General features: G+C 42.6%; 1 protein-coding gene across 1 annotated transcript in view; it reads left to right on the forward strand.

Annotated features, from left to right (window-relative positions):
• Window positions 1–10,100: 10,100 nt before the first annotated feature.
• LOC111875333 (transmembrane protein 132E) overlaps window positions 10,101–20,335 on the forward strand; it is a 536,521-nt gene continuing 526,286 nt past the window's right edge. Inside the window, exon 1 of the mRNA XM_023871491.2 lies at window positions 10,101–10,771. Within this exon, the coding sequence (XP_023727259.1) occupies window positions 10,735–10,771 (37 nt within the window). The 5' untranslated portion in view covers window positions 10,101–10,734. The remainder of the gene's footprint in view (window positions 10,772–20,335) is intronic.

The following is a 20,335-nucleotide window of genomic DNA, read 5'->3' on the forward strand; positions in this document are numbered from 1 at the left end:
AACACCGAGCACGAAATTGGATGATAGTATTAATAATGGTCTGTGAAAAATAGGCACAGTGAAGAATACGAGTGTGAATGGGACTGGCCCAGAATCATGTAAAATATCGGACACACTATTTTGTGCTTTCATCTGTTTTCAGTGTATATTATAATGAGGTGGCCCCTTTTCCTTGCGTGATAGTACTGTCTATATTACACTGTTTACTTACAGATGTCCGTAAGACAATGCAAAAAAGTTATAATGCATGTATTTTTTTCTGTATACGCGTTTGGATATTTCTCGAACACTTTCGAATTCAATAACATGTTTATGTTAATTGGGTAGAATAGTTGAGGTTAATTTCAGTTAATTTACTTTATGTTTCTCTTAAGTCATTTAAGCGTAAATGAAACCGATATTGCACGAGACGTTTCGGTAGTGACATCATTCGTGCCCCCTGCTGGTTTCTTGTTTCCCTTATTCTTCGACATGACTTTCAACTGACTGCGTTCTCTGGCTTTATTTCCCTAGTGGTCAGTTTCCTTCACGGTTTCTAACTAATATTTTGTACCCACTTCTCATCTGTTTTATAATTCCTACACACCTATCTTTCCTTTCTTCATTTTTTCTCTCCTCTTGCTTCCACTTTGGAGCACAGGTCTGATATCTCAGTTTTATGATCATTTTATAGAGACGGTAGGACTCCTTGGACGGATGATCAGCCCGTCGTAAGGCCTCTACCTAAACACAGGGCAACACAAACACAGAAAACGCATACACACACCAAACATCCATGCTCTGTGTTAGATTCAAATCCACAATCCCAGCTTCTGAGCGAGCGAAGACAGTTTATGCTTTAGACCGCTAGGCTACTGTGACCGGCCTTCTTCATTAGGCAGCCGCAAGAATGTTTATCGAAGACTAAAAATTATTACGTTCGTCACTGTGCAGTGTTCTCCAACTTCATCTCAGTTCTCTCTTATATCCAAATATTACAAATTTGTATTGACAACAACATTTATCGCCCATTACAATGCGGGATAAATGTGAGTGGAAACTTGTCATATAGCAGGTTCAGTGGCACGTGAGATATGCAGTAGTTCTGCCGTTGCACCAGCCACTGGAGGTAGTTAGTCTGTACTTATGTTTTTGTTTTTAGTAGTATAGAGAAAGTTCTTCCCTTCCGAGCGCCACTACCGCTAGCATACCCCATGTATCTTAAAGCTCATGTCTTACCGAACAATTTATAACTTCAGTGTCTTGGAGCTTTTTCCTTGCGCGGATTACAGATCATCACCCACTAGCCGTCCAGCATTTGAACCAAGCTTTAGGAAATGATATAAGGCCACCTAGAGAACTATTTAGCAACCGTTGACTATTTCGCACAGCAGAGTAATTTGAACATACATGAGCATCTTTTTATCTACATTATCGATATGAAAATTTTACTTCATTCATCAATAAATCTACATCCCATTGTTGGGACTTGACCTCTTCTTTAGTTCGTAATCTTTGTTTACACAGACGGTAGAACTCCTTGGACGGGGGATCAGCCCATCGCAAGGTCACTACCTACAAGCACGCACAGACGTCCATGCCTTTGAATGGGTTTCAAATCCAGCGAGCGACGACAGTTCATGCCTTAGACAATTAATCACAAGAATAGATTCTCGGATTTTCTTACGTGGCTTCAAATCTCCAAGCTGCCGTGGTCCGCGAACCGCACACAAATCAAGAACACTGAGATCTGCGGTACTCACGTTGGTATATTCTGGGATGTGACATCGTGTAGTCTGGTAGACGTTTGCAATATTTCGTAGGAATATACTGCCCCCATCGTCAGGGTCGAAGGAGAAATCGTGCAAACAAGCTTACACGGCTTGAATCTCTGACTATGAAGATGGAAACAATATGTAAGATTTGAGGTTTTCACGACCGTGACTATGAAGAATGCCGTCTTCTGGGATGTGGTACCGTGTAGATATTGTGTAAACCGGAATTTCGGATGTTTCGCCTCCATCTTCAGGGTATAAAAATCCGCGAGCGAGGAACCAGCGTGAGCAGGTTGCTGCAGACTCTACACAAGATCTACACGGCGCCACATCCTAGAAGACGACATTCTTCATGAAGACAATAGGTTCCTCCGAAACATCAGTACAGGACTACGCAGTATCACAGAAGATAGTATGTACTTGAAAAATAGCGTTATTTACTCTCTTGTTTGCGTCATTGGTACGTATAATAAAAACCACGGAAATATTTTGCTTAACAGGCAACTCTGAGGTTCGATCCGCGAGCCTACTGAATGCGGCTTCAAACACCGACCATCACCACACTGGTTTACACTGCATATGTAGAGGACATGTGGTATTCGTTACAAACAAGTGGGTATGTACTAACTGGGGAAACCTTTCATCAGGGCAATATGTGTATTTACGCGTGAGCGTGGTTTGGGAGGCAGGCAGACGGCAGGTGGTCTAGTGGTGGAGAAGCCCCGACCCGGCGGGAGATGAATTGATGGCCCTGGTACAAAAACATGACAGGCTTATTATGTGCAATAACGCGATATAGCCTTCGTGTTCAGTTACAGGAAACAATAGCCGTATCAGGTGTATAAATAAGAATAAATTCGCACATTTATGCGCAGAGTTGCTAGTTCAGATACCTCTACCGTGGCAAAACATATGCTTCTGAAAAGTGACTGTGGGGGGGGGGCAATATAGCCTAGGGTTTAAATATGCTTAGAAATATTAATGGAACATCCCATTGAAATTCAACGGGAATAACTTCTTGTATCTTCTTCGTTCACACACTTTTATTTATCCCATTTCGTACCCTTTTCTCGTTCCCTCACTAGTTCGTTTAAAACAGTCGTTCCCAAACTTTTTCGGGCCACCCTTCCCCCCCTTGGTTCCATAAACTCATCCCTGTTGCCCCCTGTCCTACCCTATATAAACAGTCTTCAGAATAGCAGTTGCCACAACCCACTGAGGAAGATAATAACAAAGTAAGATACCAACCAACAACCAACAAACCCCGTGGCCTGTAGTCCGCAAGCGAACTATACCGACCGAGCGACCGCCGCTTGTCGGTGAAGTTAGTGCCAACTTTAGTGGATAGAGGATGTCACGTGGTCAGCGCAACGGAATCCCAACGGCCGTTAATCTCGGTTTTCTAGACCGGAACATAATAAGATACCACATTTAGTCACTACTTAACTGTTAGTAAATTGTTAATGTGGTGAATGGACTTGATGAAGCGATGCCAGTTACCCAGTGTCTGGTCTAAACTCACTTCAACCGTAAATAAGCGAGCAAAGCACTCAAAGGCGCCCACCTCCAGCGTCCCCCTTGCACCTCTGCGCTTCCATAAGTAATTACATCGCCCCCCCCCCCCCCCNTGGTAGTGCACACTTGGGAAGGGAACGACTGGTTTAAACAGTGAATTAAGTTACGGCTTCATCTTCAAGATGGCGCAGTTTCGAACATGGCGGTGGTACCTGTGTTATGTACGTGATAACTATACTACTAACAAGAATTCCAAGAAGTGCGCGACGTTTAGCATGACACTGCATGGAACATCTGTCATGATGATGTGTCGTTGATTCAATAAGAAACTCGGTTGATTCAGCCGTTGTCGGAACATGGAGTAGCGGGGAGTTCCGCCTTTGCGAGGGAGCACTGAACACTACTGTGGGGCGATACGGGAGTGATGAATGGAAGATTAGTTCTCCAATGAAGCGCAGTTCCACTTGGATAGTCACTCCGAACAAAATACCCAATTCTGAGTCTGAGAGAATCCAGGACTTGGAGTTACCAGATCATTGCCACCAGAGAGAGTTGCAGTATGGTGTGTATTATCGAGCGCCAGAATTTGCGATCTCTTTCCATCGATGGTACAGTCGCTTCTGAGGTTTACCTCCGTCTGCTGAGTGATGAATTTGTCATTTTCCTGTTTGCTGGACCACAGAGCCTGTCTGGATGACGTGAAGAATATTTTTCTAGTACGCTCCAAAACTAAATTCCACACAAATGAATAAATCCCCAGGACCAGATTTAATAGAATTCTGTTAAGAAGGAGTAGAAACAATGGGTGGACAAAAGAAGCGGACAGGCACGACCTCATCAGTGTGTGTTCTTTCCTTAGATTTTGCGCAAGAGAAATATAAAAAATATAAAGACGGAGTGGACTCCAGGTGCATGACGTTCATACTTAGTTTCTTGAAAATCTGTCAGTTAGTGACTGTCATGTTTATATCAGTAACTGATCAGGCCGAACGGATGAACTGACGAAGACTGTGGACACAGTTTGTTAGTACGATTAGGAGAGACAAATTTTTCACAATATGAGGTTTGACAATAAAGATTACGATCTTGTCGAATGTGATGCTGTATGGTTTAGTAGACAGGAAACTGGCATTTCGGAGAAACCTGCTACCTCCGTCTTCAGGGCAGAAGAGACTTGTATCCTAAAGGTGGTGGGAGGAAGTTACTGCAAGATGTCGGTACCTGTCTACCCAGTATGAGTGATATCACGAGGTTATGAACTCCTCTTGGCAACGAGATATCATAACATCGCATATTGTAGCGCGTAGGCCCGTTAATAGGTAACGACCTGGAAACAAATAATGAAACAACATCCACTGCTAGGGAACAGGTTCTTAACAACCAGTTATACGCACCCGTTACTGGGTAACGACTTCCCAAATAAAGACGTTCCCACGGAAACGATCGTAGTACAACAATGAACGGTGTTTTCTACGTGGTCCGAGCCGAGATATTATAACCGAGACAAGTTTAGAAATTAGTTCAGTTGAAAGAGAGTTGTGAGTCTGTAAAGACAAGACTTGTTTGGTGCAGTTGAAGAATCCCCACTGTTAGAAGCCGTTACCAGGGAACGACTGGTGAAGGCAAGGTAGAAAAACTTGGAGTGTACTGTAGTGATTTGTGAAGTGTAGAAAGCAGCGATGGCGCTATAATTAAGTGCAGTCATGAGTAGTGTGCTAAATTGGTCAATAAATCCAATCCTAAATTCAAAACCCCTTCGATAGTCACTCATACACGTGACAATATATATACTGCATACAGAATGCAGGAAAATACCATGGCGATAGCCTCAGAAAGCTATTGAGAACATGTCTGCTTGACACTTAAATGTATTGTCAGGTCGTAGCCTTGTTCAGGGTTGTAATTAATTTCCACGCTTCTTCATCCCGTTTATGTTATGAGTTTGCCGTAAAGTGCGAGTAAAATGAAGGCGTAGTTAGGAAGCCTCGTCTGTCTGCATGTTTGCCTCTGGTAATAATGATCAGATTTCGACGAGATTTGGTGCGTTAATAGTCGTCGAGTTTTCAAACATCATCATCTCTTAATGCGAATATCCCAAGTGGTGGAGACAGGGCAATATTTTCTGCATTATAGGCTACTTATATTTTAGCAGTAAGCTTCGTACAGACTCGTAAAGTAATCAGAAGGCTGAGCGTCGCTGAAACAAAAGCCCAAATTTGGACACCATACACACAAAAAATGTAGCCTGCAACCACCTATTAACACTGGTTTCTCGCTCGCGGATTTTTCTACCCTTAAGATGGCGGCGATACATTCCTCCGAAACGTCGGTTCACACAAGATCTTCACGGCCTCACATCCCAGAAGACGACATTCTTAATAAACATGTATATTTTACTTTTCTCTCAACTCAATGATAATTTTGATTTGTGTTATTGGAATTATTATTATATTTATTATTATTCGAATTATATAAATTGACTTCATTTTTGTTTTATTTATTTTCTTTACTCGTGCTCACTTTGCAATTGGCATTTTACCTATTAAGTTTGCGTGTACATGAACAAGTACTGAACTGAACTGAATTGAATTGAATTATCATTTTTACTGCTATTGCTATTATCATGACTTCCTCAGATGAAAATAATTAAACAGTTCACTAAGGATAACTGAGTATGATAATGATTATGTGCTCCCATGTTTGAGTTCTTAGCTTATTTGTTTATTAATTTATTTTATCTGCCAGTAGGCTGTGTAATCAGCCGGTAACGGTAGCCGAGCGGTCTAAGGCATGAACCGTCTTCGCTCGCTCTGAAGCCGGGATCGTGGGTTCGAATCCCAAACAAGGCATGGATGTTTGGTATGTGTATGCGTTTATTCTGTGTTTATGTTGTCCTGTGTTTAGGTAAAGGCCTTGCGGCGAGCTGACCACTCGTCCAAGGAGTCCTATCGTCTGTAAAATGATCATGAAACTGTAAATCAGTGGCCATGGCCCAAGGGGGCTGTAGAGCCAGTGGAAGAAAAAGGTTATGTAATAATAACATGGAAATTCTGTATGTACTGCAGCCCTGAGGCAAAACTCAGAAGATTACTTGCTTGGTGCTTTGATTGTCGGTATCTGTACAAGGAAGATGACGTTAAATTGTGTTGTGGATAGGGTGTAGCACCTGTGGCTGCTCTCCATCTGCTGTGCGCCGTGATGCTTAACAAGAGTGTGACAACATGGAGTGATGACTCACATCTGGTTCATCATAGTGTCAAAGAACCAGATGTTACGACGAAATGCTACATAGAATAGTTGCTGTGTACTGTCATCCACGGGCGATTATTATTCTAACAGGATTAGCGGAAGCAGTCCTCGCGGAATTACTGCCCTATGGCACAAAGCTTATGCTAAGTGTGGAAGGGGGGGGGGTGTAAGCAGCGAGGTGAAAGCAGGGCGATAGCTATCAATGTTGATAGTGGAACGAGAGTAATGTCTATGCATCTGTTGAGATTCATTGGTACAAGATTTTAATGTTGAATTATTAGATTTCAGACTGGAAAGTACGCCTAAATCTTTGGATTGGCTGTGCACAATTTGTCATTCAAATTGCTTTTATTAATTTTCGCAGGATTTGTTGATCTGGAGAGCAAATAAAAGAAAATGTAAGAGAAACCAAATAAATTGAACCTTATTATAAAGGATTACGGGCTAAAAATAAATATGTAAAACTTGGTTTCCATGACGATTGTAAAAAACCTAGGTACGAAATTCAGAGTAGGCTAACGAACCGATGATTACACAGGTGGATGCATTTATTTATTTGCGAAGTCAAATAGATCCCAAAACAACACAAAAGAACACTTTGAAAAATACTCCAAAACTGATAAAATTTTTATTGCTAGTGGGGTGGGACTAAGCCCCTTGTACTGCGGCCACTTCTGGCCTATTGTACCAGCCCCAGATGATAGGTGAAGGTGATCGTGGAGCAATTGGTGGAATGAAGATTGGCAAGGGAAACCGAAGTACTCGAAGGAAACTTGCCCCAGCGCCACTTTGTCCACCACAAATCCAACTTGACCAGACCCGGGATCGAACCCGGGCTGCCGCGGTGGGAAGCCAGCGAATAGCCGCTTGAGCTATGGCGCGGCCAGTACTGATAATAATATACAGCGTAAGCCCGATATATAGACGCTTACAAAGAGAAGCAAAAGCATATTCCAATCAGTTGATATTAAAATTTTTGGAGAAGCACAGAGCGGGAAATAAGAAGAGATAGATATGAATGTTTTTGTTTTTCAATAAGAAATTGGAACTCAGAACTTGATAACATAGCTATGAGAGAAACGATGAAATTACTTGGCTATGTAAAATAAATTTATAGAACAAAATATAGAGAAGGATGTTAAAATTAAAGCTTATCTTAAAGATGGTTATCTAGATATTGCAAGTCGTAAGCAGAAGGAGGGCTAGCTAAAAATCGAAGGGGAAATTTGATGGAAGAAAGGAGAGTGTTTAACTTTTTGTTTTGTGAAACCATAGTCCTACAAAGGAGGAGGAGAAGAAGAGGAAGAAGAAGAAGAAGAAATACTACTGTGGAAGCAGTTCGAGCAAGCTAACAAGCAGTCTTGTGACATAACACGATCTTAAGGGGAAACTGGTAAAAATTATATTTAATCTTATTTTTAACCGAAACCACAAAGTAATATATTAACCATGTATTTGCCTTATGATGGCTATTAATAGCCGAAACATTTAGCAGAGCCAAAACTAGGCCCTGATCTTGATATTAGTTGTGTTGTGACGGTTATAATAAAGAAGCTGTAAATAACATGCATATCTGTCTGAATACGATTTGTGGCATTGCAGAATATGTCGCACACAAGAGGTAACAATAAGTGTGTGCGAAATGTTGTTCTGTAATTCCAGCAGAGTCCTTCAGAAGGCACTCAGGATGTTCCCAGCGTTTTATGGAACCCAGAGATTCGTTACTATTTTCACAAGGCAAGAGTTCGCTACTGCTTCTATCCTGAGTAAGATGGATCCGGATGTCAAGGTCAAGAAGAAAGGTCAAGTTGAAGACAGATATAGATGAAGAGATCATGTTAATATAGATCTTGGGGACATTTGTTCTGAGAGTCTCACCTAGATTGAAGTATCTTGAGATAACGCAGAATGACAGATGTGTTGTGACGGCAATAAAGAATCTTCGCTTTCAGAATCAACAAGGAAGTCCTAAAAAGTCTAATAACAAATTAGCTGGATCGAGATGATCAGGAACGAGTGGAGTGATGACTGTTCTGATGACTGATTATTAGATCGGTAGTTACTGAATAGACGGTCACGGTAGCGGCCTTGAGACGAGCTGATCACTCGTCCAAGGAGTCCTGCCGTCTGTAAACACTAATGAATGAAACTGAGAAACCAGCCCTATGCTCCAAAATGGGAGCAAGAGGAAAAATAAAGTTACTGAACAATACCGGAACAATGTAGAAGCAAATGCGTGAATTCCAAGAAAATTGCTTTCTATCATTTAATCTCACATGGGCCAAGACAGAATCAAAACCAAGTTCTTGGGGAGAGATTCAGTGGTCTAATCAATACACCATCTGAAAGCCAGTTCTGAATGTAACACGCTGCCTATGGTCAACTTGTGATCCCGATTTGTGAGGGACGGAAGGAAGCGTGACTTTAAATGGTACAAAATTTCCACAGCGGTCAAGATTCATATGGTAGGCTCAGAGATGAGTATGAAATTACAAGAAGTGTAGCAGGAAATACTAATTATCGTCGGACAAATTAAGATTAAGATTATATACAACATTTCTGCTCTATTAATACTGTGAAGCGTGGCCTGTCATCCTGACGGAAGTCCTAACTTTTTGTCTTGGTGTGTTTTCCTCAACAGTGCAGTGGGATCCTACCAGTAAAAGCTTAGTTTTGTCGTGTGTATTTGTCTGGCCAAAGCGTTAACAGGCGCTCCTATTACAGTAACCTGTCAGCAAAAAAACGTATGCTGGTTTAATAAATATTATTCTAACAGTGACATGTGCTGGAAAACCTAGATTTGGGGTGTAAGTTGTTAAAGGACGTTGTTTCAACTCATAAGGTAAAGTTATTTTATGCTTAATTAATTAATTAATTAAACACTGCGCTATTAGACGGAAGGGGAGTAGATATATGGATCCGCGTATTCTTGACCTCGGCACTAGTTGGAGGTCACATTCACACCCCGGCCGCTTTAGCCCCGGGGAAAGAGCCCTCGATACCCATTGGATAGGAAGCTTTGTGGGCCTCGGAACCGGCCGTAACGACACGAAGAAGAGAAAAATCTTCCCCCTACCAGGACTCGAACTCCGACCCTAAGGTCGTCGAGCCTGTAGCCAGTCGCTGTACCGACTGCGATTATACGAAGCAGAGTGAGATGAGAATATAATCATGGATTGTAAGAAATAAGTATCTGGGAGGAGGGACTCGTGGCCCATGTAGACAAAAGCCTTCTACTCGTCTTTAGCCTGGAGTGAATGAAAAACCCAGAATAAACAACCCGGTTGAAATTCTAACCGTGCAAATCTCTAATAATACCGCTATAAAACTACCTGATGAATTGTAAACACGGATTATTGCAAAAGGGTGGTCCGTTAAACTGTGCCGTCAAATGGGTGCACAAGTATGTTGACTGGCCGAATATTTTGAAGTTTCTCATTGTTGGCAGCACTGGGAAAGCAGAGCGGGCAAAGAGAGAGAAGTTTGCGAGAGGGAGATGGAACTGTCCCAGCGCATCCCAAAACCTTGCCGGCACGCACGCAAAAGGAAGAGCGAGGGGGAAGCAAGGGGCCATGCCGCCGCGCGCGCAGACCCTCCGGTCAATACTCGACGCGGCGCGGTCGAGGGAAGAAGCGGTAGTTTGTGGTTGAGCGAAAGAACGAACAAGCAAGGATTTGAGAAGAATGGGGTTTCCCGTATTTACCAGATATTGATACCCTTCAACAAGGAAAAACACCCATAATCCCATTCCGTTCCTTTTAAATATACCCCCTTTCCCCATAGAGGGGCTTAGGAGTTAACGCACTTTCGAAATTAGTGTTTCGTAAATACGTGATTTGATACAGTTCTGAGAATTGCACTGGTAAATTATGTGACTTATATAAGGGTGTATACACCCTAACAATAAGCTACGAATTCTTGCCATAACGAAATTAAGGAACACAGCGTCTAGTGTTGTAAACTTCAAACAGGACGTTTCATCTTCCGAGTTTATAAGTATTGCATATTTAACTTCCCTTCTGTATTCATATATGAAAAATACCTACACCGGAATTTCTTAGATTCAGTGATGTGCGATTTCACCATATTTTTCTCGGCATTTTATCATTATCTTCGTCTTGTGTGTGCCTGCATTTCGCTGTAACTTCGCAATCGGTGAGAATCAACGCAAAGAGGAAGAAGGAAGTAATTTGACCGGCGTTGGGAAGAGAGAGTGATGGATCTGTGGATATTACTTCTGCTTGCGATAGCTGGTAAGTTCCTGCATTCATTTACGATAACAAAACCATCGCTATTTTACTGCAATGATTTTGATGGGAATAAGATTCGCATTTACATGTACGTGTATTATGCAACAGGGACACTGTACATGACACGCTTTCACCTTGTCTAGACGTGTGTAGTTTTATTAAACGACAACCGGTTTGACTGACTTCCTTTGTAAATATTTCCTTGGGTTTCTAAGCATTATAAATTTATGAATGGATGTTATACTACTAGCCACACTATGTGCCAGTTTCTTTTGGGGTACAGATAAGTACTCTCGTTCTTCGGAAATATTTAATACGTTTTATAAATTCTTGTCCATAAGCTTACAGCTGTACCAAACCCGAAATTGAAATCCCATGACTCTTTTATTACACGATTGCCACAAAAGGCAATAAATACATAATATTACAACAGCATTGCCTTCAATTATTGAATCCAGGCGATTAAAAAGCTGTGTGAATCTGACAGGGGTTGTCCAGTGATTGAGGTTAGGTCTTTCTAAGGGACCCAACTGAGTAGGTGTCTTTCCCGCCACGTCACTCGAGGACGGAAACAGATCCAGTTTCCGAAACGTTGTTTTTTCTGTTTTCCAAAATACCGGACGATAGAATCTAACTATTTTATAAAATGTTTTTTGTTTTAGTTTTCATAAATTAGTTTGACAGTTCTTGTATGATAGTTTCAGTGGACATGTGAGATACGTATCTCGTATGATTCTTTGCAAACCGGTTTATTACATAGCAAATTAGCCGTGTTGGATTGAATGAGAGCAATAGCGGAATATCTAAACTTAAAATGCGACGAACTTCTCGCAAGGTGACCCATTTCGCTAGCTGTTAGCGTGAACGTTTACACAGTCACCATTTCCCCCCCCCCCATCATCCTCAACAACATGCGGTGGCCCGCTCAATCCCCATTAAAATATTTTTTGATCGATTAATCTTTGGGTCATCGGCTTTCGGGCCCACCCAGCCTCCTGTCCAGTGTGTACAAGGGGCTCTTTATCCGGGTGTAAAGCGGTCGGGGCGTGTGCTAGTGCCGAGGTCAAGAAAATATATCCACTCCCCCATACACCTTCATGGCGTAGTGCTTAATTAGTTAAGCACAGGGACAACTTAATGGGTCATCCCTTTCTTTTTTCCGTGTGGCCCACAATACGAGTCTACTATTCTCATGGGTCACGATTTTGTTCCATCCTTGCAGTGTGCACATATCGTTAGTTACCGTAGTCTAAAGTGGAATCTTTAATAAGTTGTTATTAACCTGTAGACCTAACTCATCCCTAACATTGTAACTCCGCCGTTGTCCCAGTACGTTGGCGACAGAACGCAGATGTTGAATGCCGCCAATATGAAACCGCACCATTAGATGCGACTGAGAATCAGTTCCGTCCTCGGCCCATTCCCACATCCTGCCTCCAAAAATCGATGTTCGGGAAGAATGAATCTTATTGGTGTACCAGAAGTATTACTTTAATTATTTATAGTTTGTATTCTACAGAAATGCCGGTCACGGTAGCCAAGCGGTCTAAGGCATGTACTGTCTTCGCTCGCTTGGAAACCGGGATCGTGTGTTCGAATCTCACTCAGGCCATGGATCTTTAGTTTGTGTGTGTGCGTTTTTCTGTGTGTTGTGTACAGGTAGAGGCCTTGCGACGAGCTGATCACCCGCCCAAGGAGCCCTACCGAATGTGTAAGGTCTAGAAAAACCGAAGTGAACGGAGAACTTCATGGAGGTAGGCCTAGGCTCACTGGGGCTGTAGTGCCAAGGAAAGAAAAATCTACAGAAATGAGTATTCCACCTTGTCTGTTGAGTAATTAGGCTGGTTAATTGAGTTTTCGGTTCGAACCCAAATTTCTCCGTTTTTAGTCGTAAAAATTGTTGTGAAGGTGTGGTTTTTCTTTATTTGCTACATGAAGAGTTCTGCAGTGATTGCATTTCGAACGCGACGACTTTACGACACGAACCAAAGCTTTGGTTTTAAAGGTTTCAACTTCATGTGCCAATATACCCCCCCCCCTTTATTTTTTTCGACGATGATTGTTTTTGAGTCGCAGATCGCGCCATGACAGTGGCCCAGTGAATTCAGTACACAGTAACGCAGTAGTCATCATAATATTGTCCGTAGATCTGGTATTACCGTATTAATTGTACAAGAGGCTAAAATGCTTTTCAGGATGGTTTATGTATTTTCAAGCGCGTTACATTCCTATACATGCCGCATTTCTTCAGTATTGTTATGTTATTTTGGTTGGGGGCCGTTTTCTACACCTGTGTCATATGTCTGTAAATGTCGTTTCTAACAGCTCATCCACCCTTCTTCATGATTACAAAAGCGACTCGAAACCTCCAAAAGAGCACCAGGACTTAGTACTTATTCTGCAGTCCATCCAACTGTGATTTATTCACCCTCCGCTGCTCTTGTTTGGCCAACAAAATACATTTTGTGACCGTTGATATCTTATTGAGAGGAAAAACATAAATTGTAAAAGCAGCATGCGGTTAAGGCCAGCGTTAATGTAAATATGGGATTAAAACTGGATTTGTTTGTATTTTGCTCTGGATTCAGAATTGTCTTGTAGTAAGGTAAAGTTACCAGTAAAGCGGCCGCGCCATGGCTCAAGCGGTTAGTCGCTGGCTTCCCACCGCGGCGGCCTGGGTTCGATCCCGGGTCTGGTCGAGTGGGATTTGTGGTGGACAAAGTGGCGCTGGGGCATGTTTTCTCCGAGTACTTCGGTTTCCCCTGCCAATCTTCATTCCACCAATTGCTCCACAATCACCGTCGCCTATCATCTGGGGCTGGTACAATAGGCCAGAAGTGGCCGCAGTACAAGGGACTTAGTCACACCCCAATAGCGATAAAAAGAATACCTAATTAAGCACTACGCCATGAAGACGTTTGGGGGAATGGATGTATAGATCCATATTTTCTTGTCCTCGGCAATAGTTGGAGTTGATTGGTCAGCTCCACGCCCCGGCCACTTTACCCCCGGAGGAGCCCCTGGTACCCATTGGATAGGAGGATTGGTGGGCCTCAGAGCCTGTCTGGACGACGTGGAGAAAAGAAAATTCTTGACCCTACCGGTACTCGAACTCCGACCCCTCGGTCGTCCGGCCCGTAACCAGTTGCTATACCGACTACGCTATCCCGGCTCCCCATTGCCTTGTAGTACGCGTCAAAAATCAATACTTATACCTCATCACTACGGACGGCCAAAAAGAATGCTTGTGGAAAATAAGATGCGAGTTTTGCAGATGTTCAGTTGGTTACGAGTATTTAACGAGGTGCGCTATTTGCAAGGGTCACAAATCGTTATCAGCGGCGCAGTGTTCTTGTTTGTGGGATGAAAACGGTGCTCTGCTCTTTTAAATCGTGGGCTCTGGGCCTGGTTTATACATCTGCAGTTCCCATGCCCCACTCCTCGTGCAAATAGAGGCGAATGTAACCAACTCTATGGTACTAAAGCCTATTCCTGAAGACTTAGTAGTTAATCGTCACGGAAATAAAGTCGCCGCTTCTGTGGAATCCCTAAAAAGTGAAAGTAATGTGCCCGCAGGGAAGATGCTTTCCCGCGATATCCTGTAGCCGGACGAATGGAAATACGCCATCCGTTTACGGCGTAATAATATAAACCATTCACAAGAACACAGCTCATTTTCGCCGTATAACTAAAGGTTTTATCCAAGCATCGAAGAATGTCAGACGGATTTGTGATTGAATCGTTCACTTCTAAGCGATTAGTTTGCTTCCCGATATTTGATTATTTACTTGAAAATGATACAGAAACAAATAACAACGCTTAAAGAATATCCCTGCTTATCTTACCAACCTTTGCTTAACATTCACATGCTCAAACCACATTTCGTCAAAATACGTTTTATTAAAAGTGTGAAAACGATAATGGTAACGACCATATGTGCCTAGAGTAGTTCTCTAGGCATCAAAGAATGCTAGAGACATATATGTAATTGAATAACGCACTTTTAAGTAGAAATTTTACCAACAACCCCCGTGAGTGTTACTAGAGTCTTTAGATGCTTGTGGTTTCTCCATGCAGTCATTCTCATTTTGTCATCCCACAGAACGTCAATATGAGACCGAAATATCCATATCGCCTCTGCTTTAGTTGATCAGACGTTTCTTAAAATCGACACCCCCATTGATCTCGTTATTCCATGGAGGTACTTTGATGATATACAGTGTGGCGCACGAAATGGTCCAATCTACTAATAAAATCTTTATTTCCATTACAGTACTAGAATCAAACATGCAAAAGAAAGACCGTTGCATGGAGATTTATCCTCTGTGAATCAAGTGTTCAGTACGACCACAGTTACGTCTGGCAACTTCTCCAGCAGGAGCTGTGATATTGTTCATTACTCAACGGCACATGTCCTCGGTTATTTCGTTGCAGGCCTGAATGATTAGTGTTCTCGATTCCATTATTGCTTGCGGCTTTTCCGGAATAATCTTTTCCTTAGGGAATTCTGAAAGAAAGTAGTCACATGGGTTTAAATCAGGACTATTCGGGGGCCAGTTCTGTTCACATGTAAAACGATTAGGAAATCGGTTTAAGATGATACTCGAGTCGAAAGTGTCATGCAGAAAGTCCAAAACAATATTCGCTGTGTGCGGCCTGGCTCCATCCTGCATGAACCACTGAGTCTATAACGGCAAACCTGTAGCAAGAAGGTGAGGCACAAAAGTAGAGCGCAACATTGCTTAAGTCTCTTCAAAGAAAAATAGCCCTAGCAGTCCAGGACTTGAGATGGTGACCCACACTGTAATTCTCGGTGCATGATGCACCTTCTCATGAATCACATGTGGATTCTCTGACGCCCAAAATCGCACATTTTGTTTATTGACCACACCATCCAAGTGGAAGTGTGCCTCATCAGAAAACCAAACATTGTTGAACAATACCTCATTATTCTGAACCCATTAAGCAAATGCCATTCTTTGAAGTTTGTTTTGAACTGTAAGTTTAGGCAACACACAGAAGATAAATCTTCATGCAGTGGTCTTTCTTTTTGTATGTTACTTAGTTAGTTAGTTAGTTAGTTATTGGAGAGGGTGGGTTTCCCCATGCACTTAGACCTGTATTGGTCCATTGTGCGTCCCTCTATGATTTCTACCAGTCTCTATATCCTACCGGTACTGGTGCTCACCATCAGTCCCGCCCAGCCAGCGAGACCGGCTCTACTTGCTGAGAGGTATCTATAATGCTTCCCCCATCTACCAGAGGTATTAGAGACTGCTGTTGGGCGGGAAACGTCCGTAATTTTGGCTCAGTGACCTCCTTTGGAGATATGAGGTTCTTTTACGTGCCGTAAAGCTACGACACGGGACCCACGGCTTAAAGTCTCTCCCGGAGGACCTGTTCCCTGAATTTTTCCGCCCTTAAAAATTCGACGACCTCCGCCGGGTATTTGAACCCGCGTACTACGAGTCATGAGGTGGGAACGTTACCTCTAGACTACGGAGGCCGCTTTTTTGTGTGTTAGTTTCTAGCATTGTAATTGACATAAAGATTTTGTTAATAGATCAAATACCGGATCATTTCATGTACCACACTGTATTAGCAATGCAGTAATGACATTGTTCTTGTTACTTATGTGTGTATATTCCGCCAGATCTACTGTAGTCACTGTAGTCCACTGTGTAGTCTTCAGACATGCCATTTTATACGTCAGAACTTGAAGTATAGGGTGCCACAGAATCCAGTCTTGCACTGGCTATCTGAACTTTGTTCTACTTTATAAATCGCATGGTACCACATTCGTTTTCCTTCTGAGGGCCAGCCAGCATTCACTGTGCCGCATGTCAAGCTGGTCTCTTAGTGGTCGAAGGAGTTGTCCGCATGTCGTGGTCTGTGGTCAAGGCGTTTTCTCTTCCTCGTCTGCTAGATTGCTGACCAAGGAAATTATGAAATTTTGGTGTGATAATTGTGAACCACTATAGGGGTAGAGAATTAACCTATTCAGAATTTAAAGATCAGGAGATGGAAGTTGGTGTATTTATCAGTCTGTAAGTTCGTCTGCCAATCGAGTAGCTGCTAATGGGTTCCGGCAATTCCCTTCAACGGCAGGACTGTCTTGTAGAGTCATATCATAAAAAAAGGTAAAGTTATCCTGTAAGAGGCCGCAGAGGTCCATAGGTTTGTGAGAGGTCGAGGTTTGCACAGTTTCTAGAGAGTGGACTCACAGATGGCGGTGAGGATGTCAGCCTTACGCGCCGGCCGCCCTTTACCCCACCAGGAAGATTCCTGGTACTCGTTTCTGAGTCGACCCGATGACCATAGTGCGGCTGGAAGGATTAGGTCAAATTAAAAATCCAGTGACGTAATCGGGAATCGAACCCGCGACCTTCCTGCTTGTAGCATAGTGTCTCAAGCGACTACGCTACCGCATGCCCCACAGTCATGTCATCGAAGCTGAAACTATTGGGGAGGAAGCATCACTGACCTATTTCAAGGTACTATCTTGTCATTCATCTGGATGCATTGAAGAAAACCACAAAAAGCCTTAGTCAGGAGACGGAAGCATAACACACAGCGATAAAACGCTGGCTTCCCATTGGACGCCAAGAGTGAAGTTTCCATAAGTGTGATTCACACGGTACTTCTGTTTCTTACGGGATATCAAAAAAGAACGACGATAAGGTTTAAGCGTTTTGTGCCATTTCGACAATGATTTTTGTTAGCAGCATCAAGTAGTAATACACTGAGGATTCCCCAGCTTGTTACCGAACTACGCGGTCCGTTACCCTTATCGAGAACTTTCGTCATTTTCGTCAGTCCCTCAGTACATGTATCAGGATAAGAATAGTTCGGAGTACACCATATCTGATGCATTCGTTTCAACTGGGTCTTCATTAAGGATCATGTAATTCGACACTACATAGTCTGAGCTACTGACACTGTGATAAATAAACCACAAATCAAAGTAATTTCGCAAATTCAATGTTATAACGTTTGGCTCACTGCGAAACAGGATTTTCACTTGTCGCAACCAATGCCTTGCCCGCGTTCACGGACATCATACGTCAAATTAGCCTGAAATAGGATCCAGCGTTTGCACTTTATTCATGGGGTGATGATCTGTGTTTAAAAGATTCACGAAATTAGTATATCTACGAGGTTTTGATATTAATATTCCTTCCACAATGATGCCTGGAAGGATGCTGGTAAAGAGATGGGTGTTTCAAGACCAAATTACACAGACAGCTATGAACTCAATCAGTTCATTCGCTCACTGGGACTGGCTGGAGTGCTCACTGCTCTCCCCATTAACGGTGTAAAAGAAGTGGCTATTGTGTGAACAGCACCGTCTCGCCCTGGATGAAGATGCATAGCAGTCTGTCTAAATAAGCACTCTGTCTCTTTCATATCACGAACATACTGTGCTTCATGCGCAGGTGGAACGAGGCACGCAAAGCCATGTCTAGCTCTCCTTCCGCAAGTTTATCCTTTAATCTGAGTCCGAAGATAACTATATATGGGGATTATCTGCTTATGACAGAGATTTTCATTTAATTGGTACTTGTGGACTACAACCCGCTACATTGCATAAAGCTCAAATGTACCTTTTATAAAATTTCTTAAATATAAAATGGGTACATGATATAAAATCTGGATTCAGTTGAGTTGAATAACGTTTACGTGAAACATATTTCGATGTACAGTTTTAGTTAAGGAAATACAAGGGACATGTGTTCTTCTGTGCAGTGTAATGTCTAGTGTTGGCCAGTTTTGTGGATAATAGAATTCATATTGTGTAGAATCCGTAGTCTAGGGGTAACGTTCAAACCTGGCGGAGGTCGTGGAATTTTTAAGGGCGGAAAAATTCAAGGAACAAGTCCTCCGGTAGGGACTTTAAGCCGTGGGTCCCGTGTCGTAGATTTACGGCACGTAAAAGATCCTCATGTCTCTAGGAGACCTCTGAGCAAAATTAAGCAAAATGTTTCCCGCCCAAGTAGTTTCCAATGCCTCCGGTAGATGGGGAAATTATCGAGTACCAGTGCCAGTAGAGGGCCGACCTCGCTGGCAGAAAGGGAAGAATTATCGGGTACCACTGCCAGTAGAGGGCCGACCTCGCTGGCAGATAGGGGAAATAGCGGGCACCAGTATCGGTCGGGTATGGCGACAGTAGAAATTAAAGGGGGGCGTACAATAGACTATTAGTCGCGGTGCATGGGGAACCCATCCCCTCTATACAGAATAACTGAATCACATGCCACGAGAACACAGATTGAAGATGTTCAGAAACGGGACTAAAAGAATATTTGTATCTAAGGGAGAGGAAAGAACGGAAAAAATAAAAAGCCTCATAGTTCATTCTTTTCGCCAAGTCAAGGAAGATGAGATGGATGGGTCATATGGCACGCATGGTAGAGTTGACAATGCATGCACAATTTTTGTTTAAAACTATTTTTAAAGCACTTAAGGAAAGAGACCACTTTTAAGACCTAAGCATAGATGTGAGGATAATATAAAAAAAGGATCTTAAAGTAATGGGAAGATGTGGACTGGATTCATAGGAGTCAACATAGGGCACAGAGCGGGCCCTTGTGAGCACAGTAATGAACATTCCGGTTACAAAAAATGGGGGAGTGGTTTCTTGTGACCAGCCGAGCGGCAGTTAACTTCTCAACAAGGACTCTACTTCCTAATCTGATGTATCTCTACCGTTGGTTACCCAGTAAACGATAAGCCTGTATTAATAGGTACAGAAAAGCGGCGAGGAGTCCAAAGTTGCAGAGAGTGTATTTTAAAAGTTTGTGTACCCCAAACTGCAGTACAATTTTCCATACACGTTTTTCAGCACATGAAGAGAACTCTGTCCCGGTTGTCCCAGTTGTTTTCTCCTGAGAACGTCATCTCTGCTTCAAAGGACTATCCCGGTTGTCCCAGTTGTTTCCTCCTGAGTGCGTCATCCCCGCTTCAAAGGACTGCACTATGCGTTTTAAAAATGAACTAATAAAGAGTATCTCATACATATGAACAATTTCCCGCTGAATATTATTTTAATTAGAGTAACCCCATCCAGTTTCGTAAGACATTCTAAATTCTCCACGGAATTCGGAACATGTTCCAAATTTAGCTTTATATGTGTTCCGCAGTTAGTTTTAAGAGTTCCCCATAGATGTCTCTATTATGGCGAATGTAGAGTACAGTGTCACGAACTAAGGTCCGTTACGAAGCTGAGCAGGTTTAAGTAACGAGTCTCAAACAAAGCTAAAACTGTCCCCTTCAAATAATGACATCTTAACAATGCACATAATTTTGGTGTTGAATATTGTGTTTGCTGAATGTCTATGATTGGTTCCTGTGTCAGGGGCTATTTTTGGCCTTCCTGAGTCCCTGAAAGGAACCCTAGTTACATCAGTGTGACCCTAAAATTGACAACGACCCGCAACCCTCCTCTTCCTATCGACTTCCAATTATTAATCAACCACTCATATTCTCACTGATATACTGTTCGGTTTCAGCTGCGTAGGTTATATCGTTTTCATTGACGTGTGAAATTATACACGAATGATGACTACG

This window comes from Cryptotermes secundus, unplaced genomic scaffold (assembly GCF_002891405.2).
Source record: "Cryptotermes secundus unplaced genomic scaffold, Csec_1.0 scaffold1807, whole genome shotgun sequence".
Lineage (NCBI taxonomy): Eukaryota > Metazoa > Arthropoda > Insecta > Blattodea > Kalotermitidae > Cryptotermes > Cryptotermes secundus.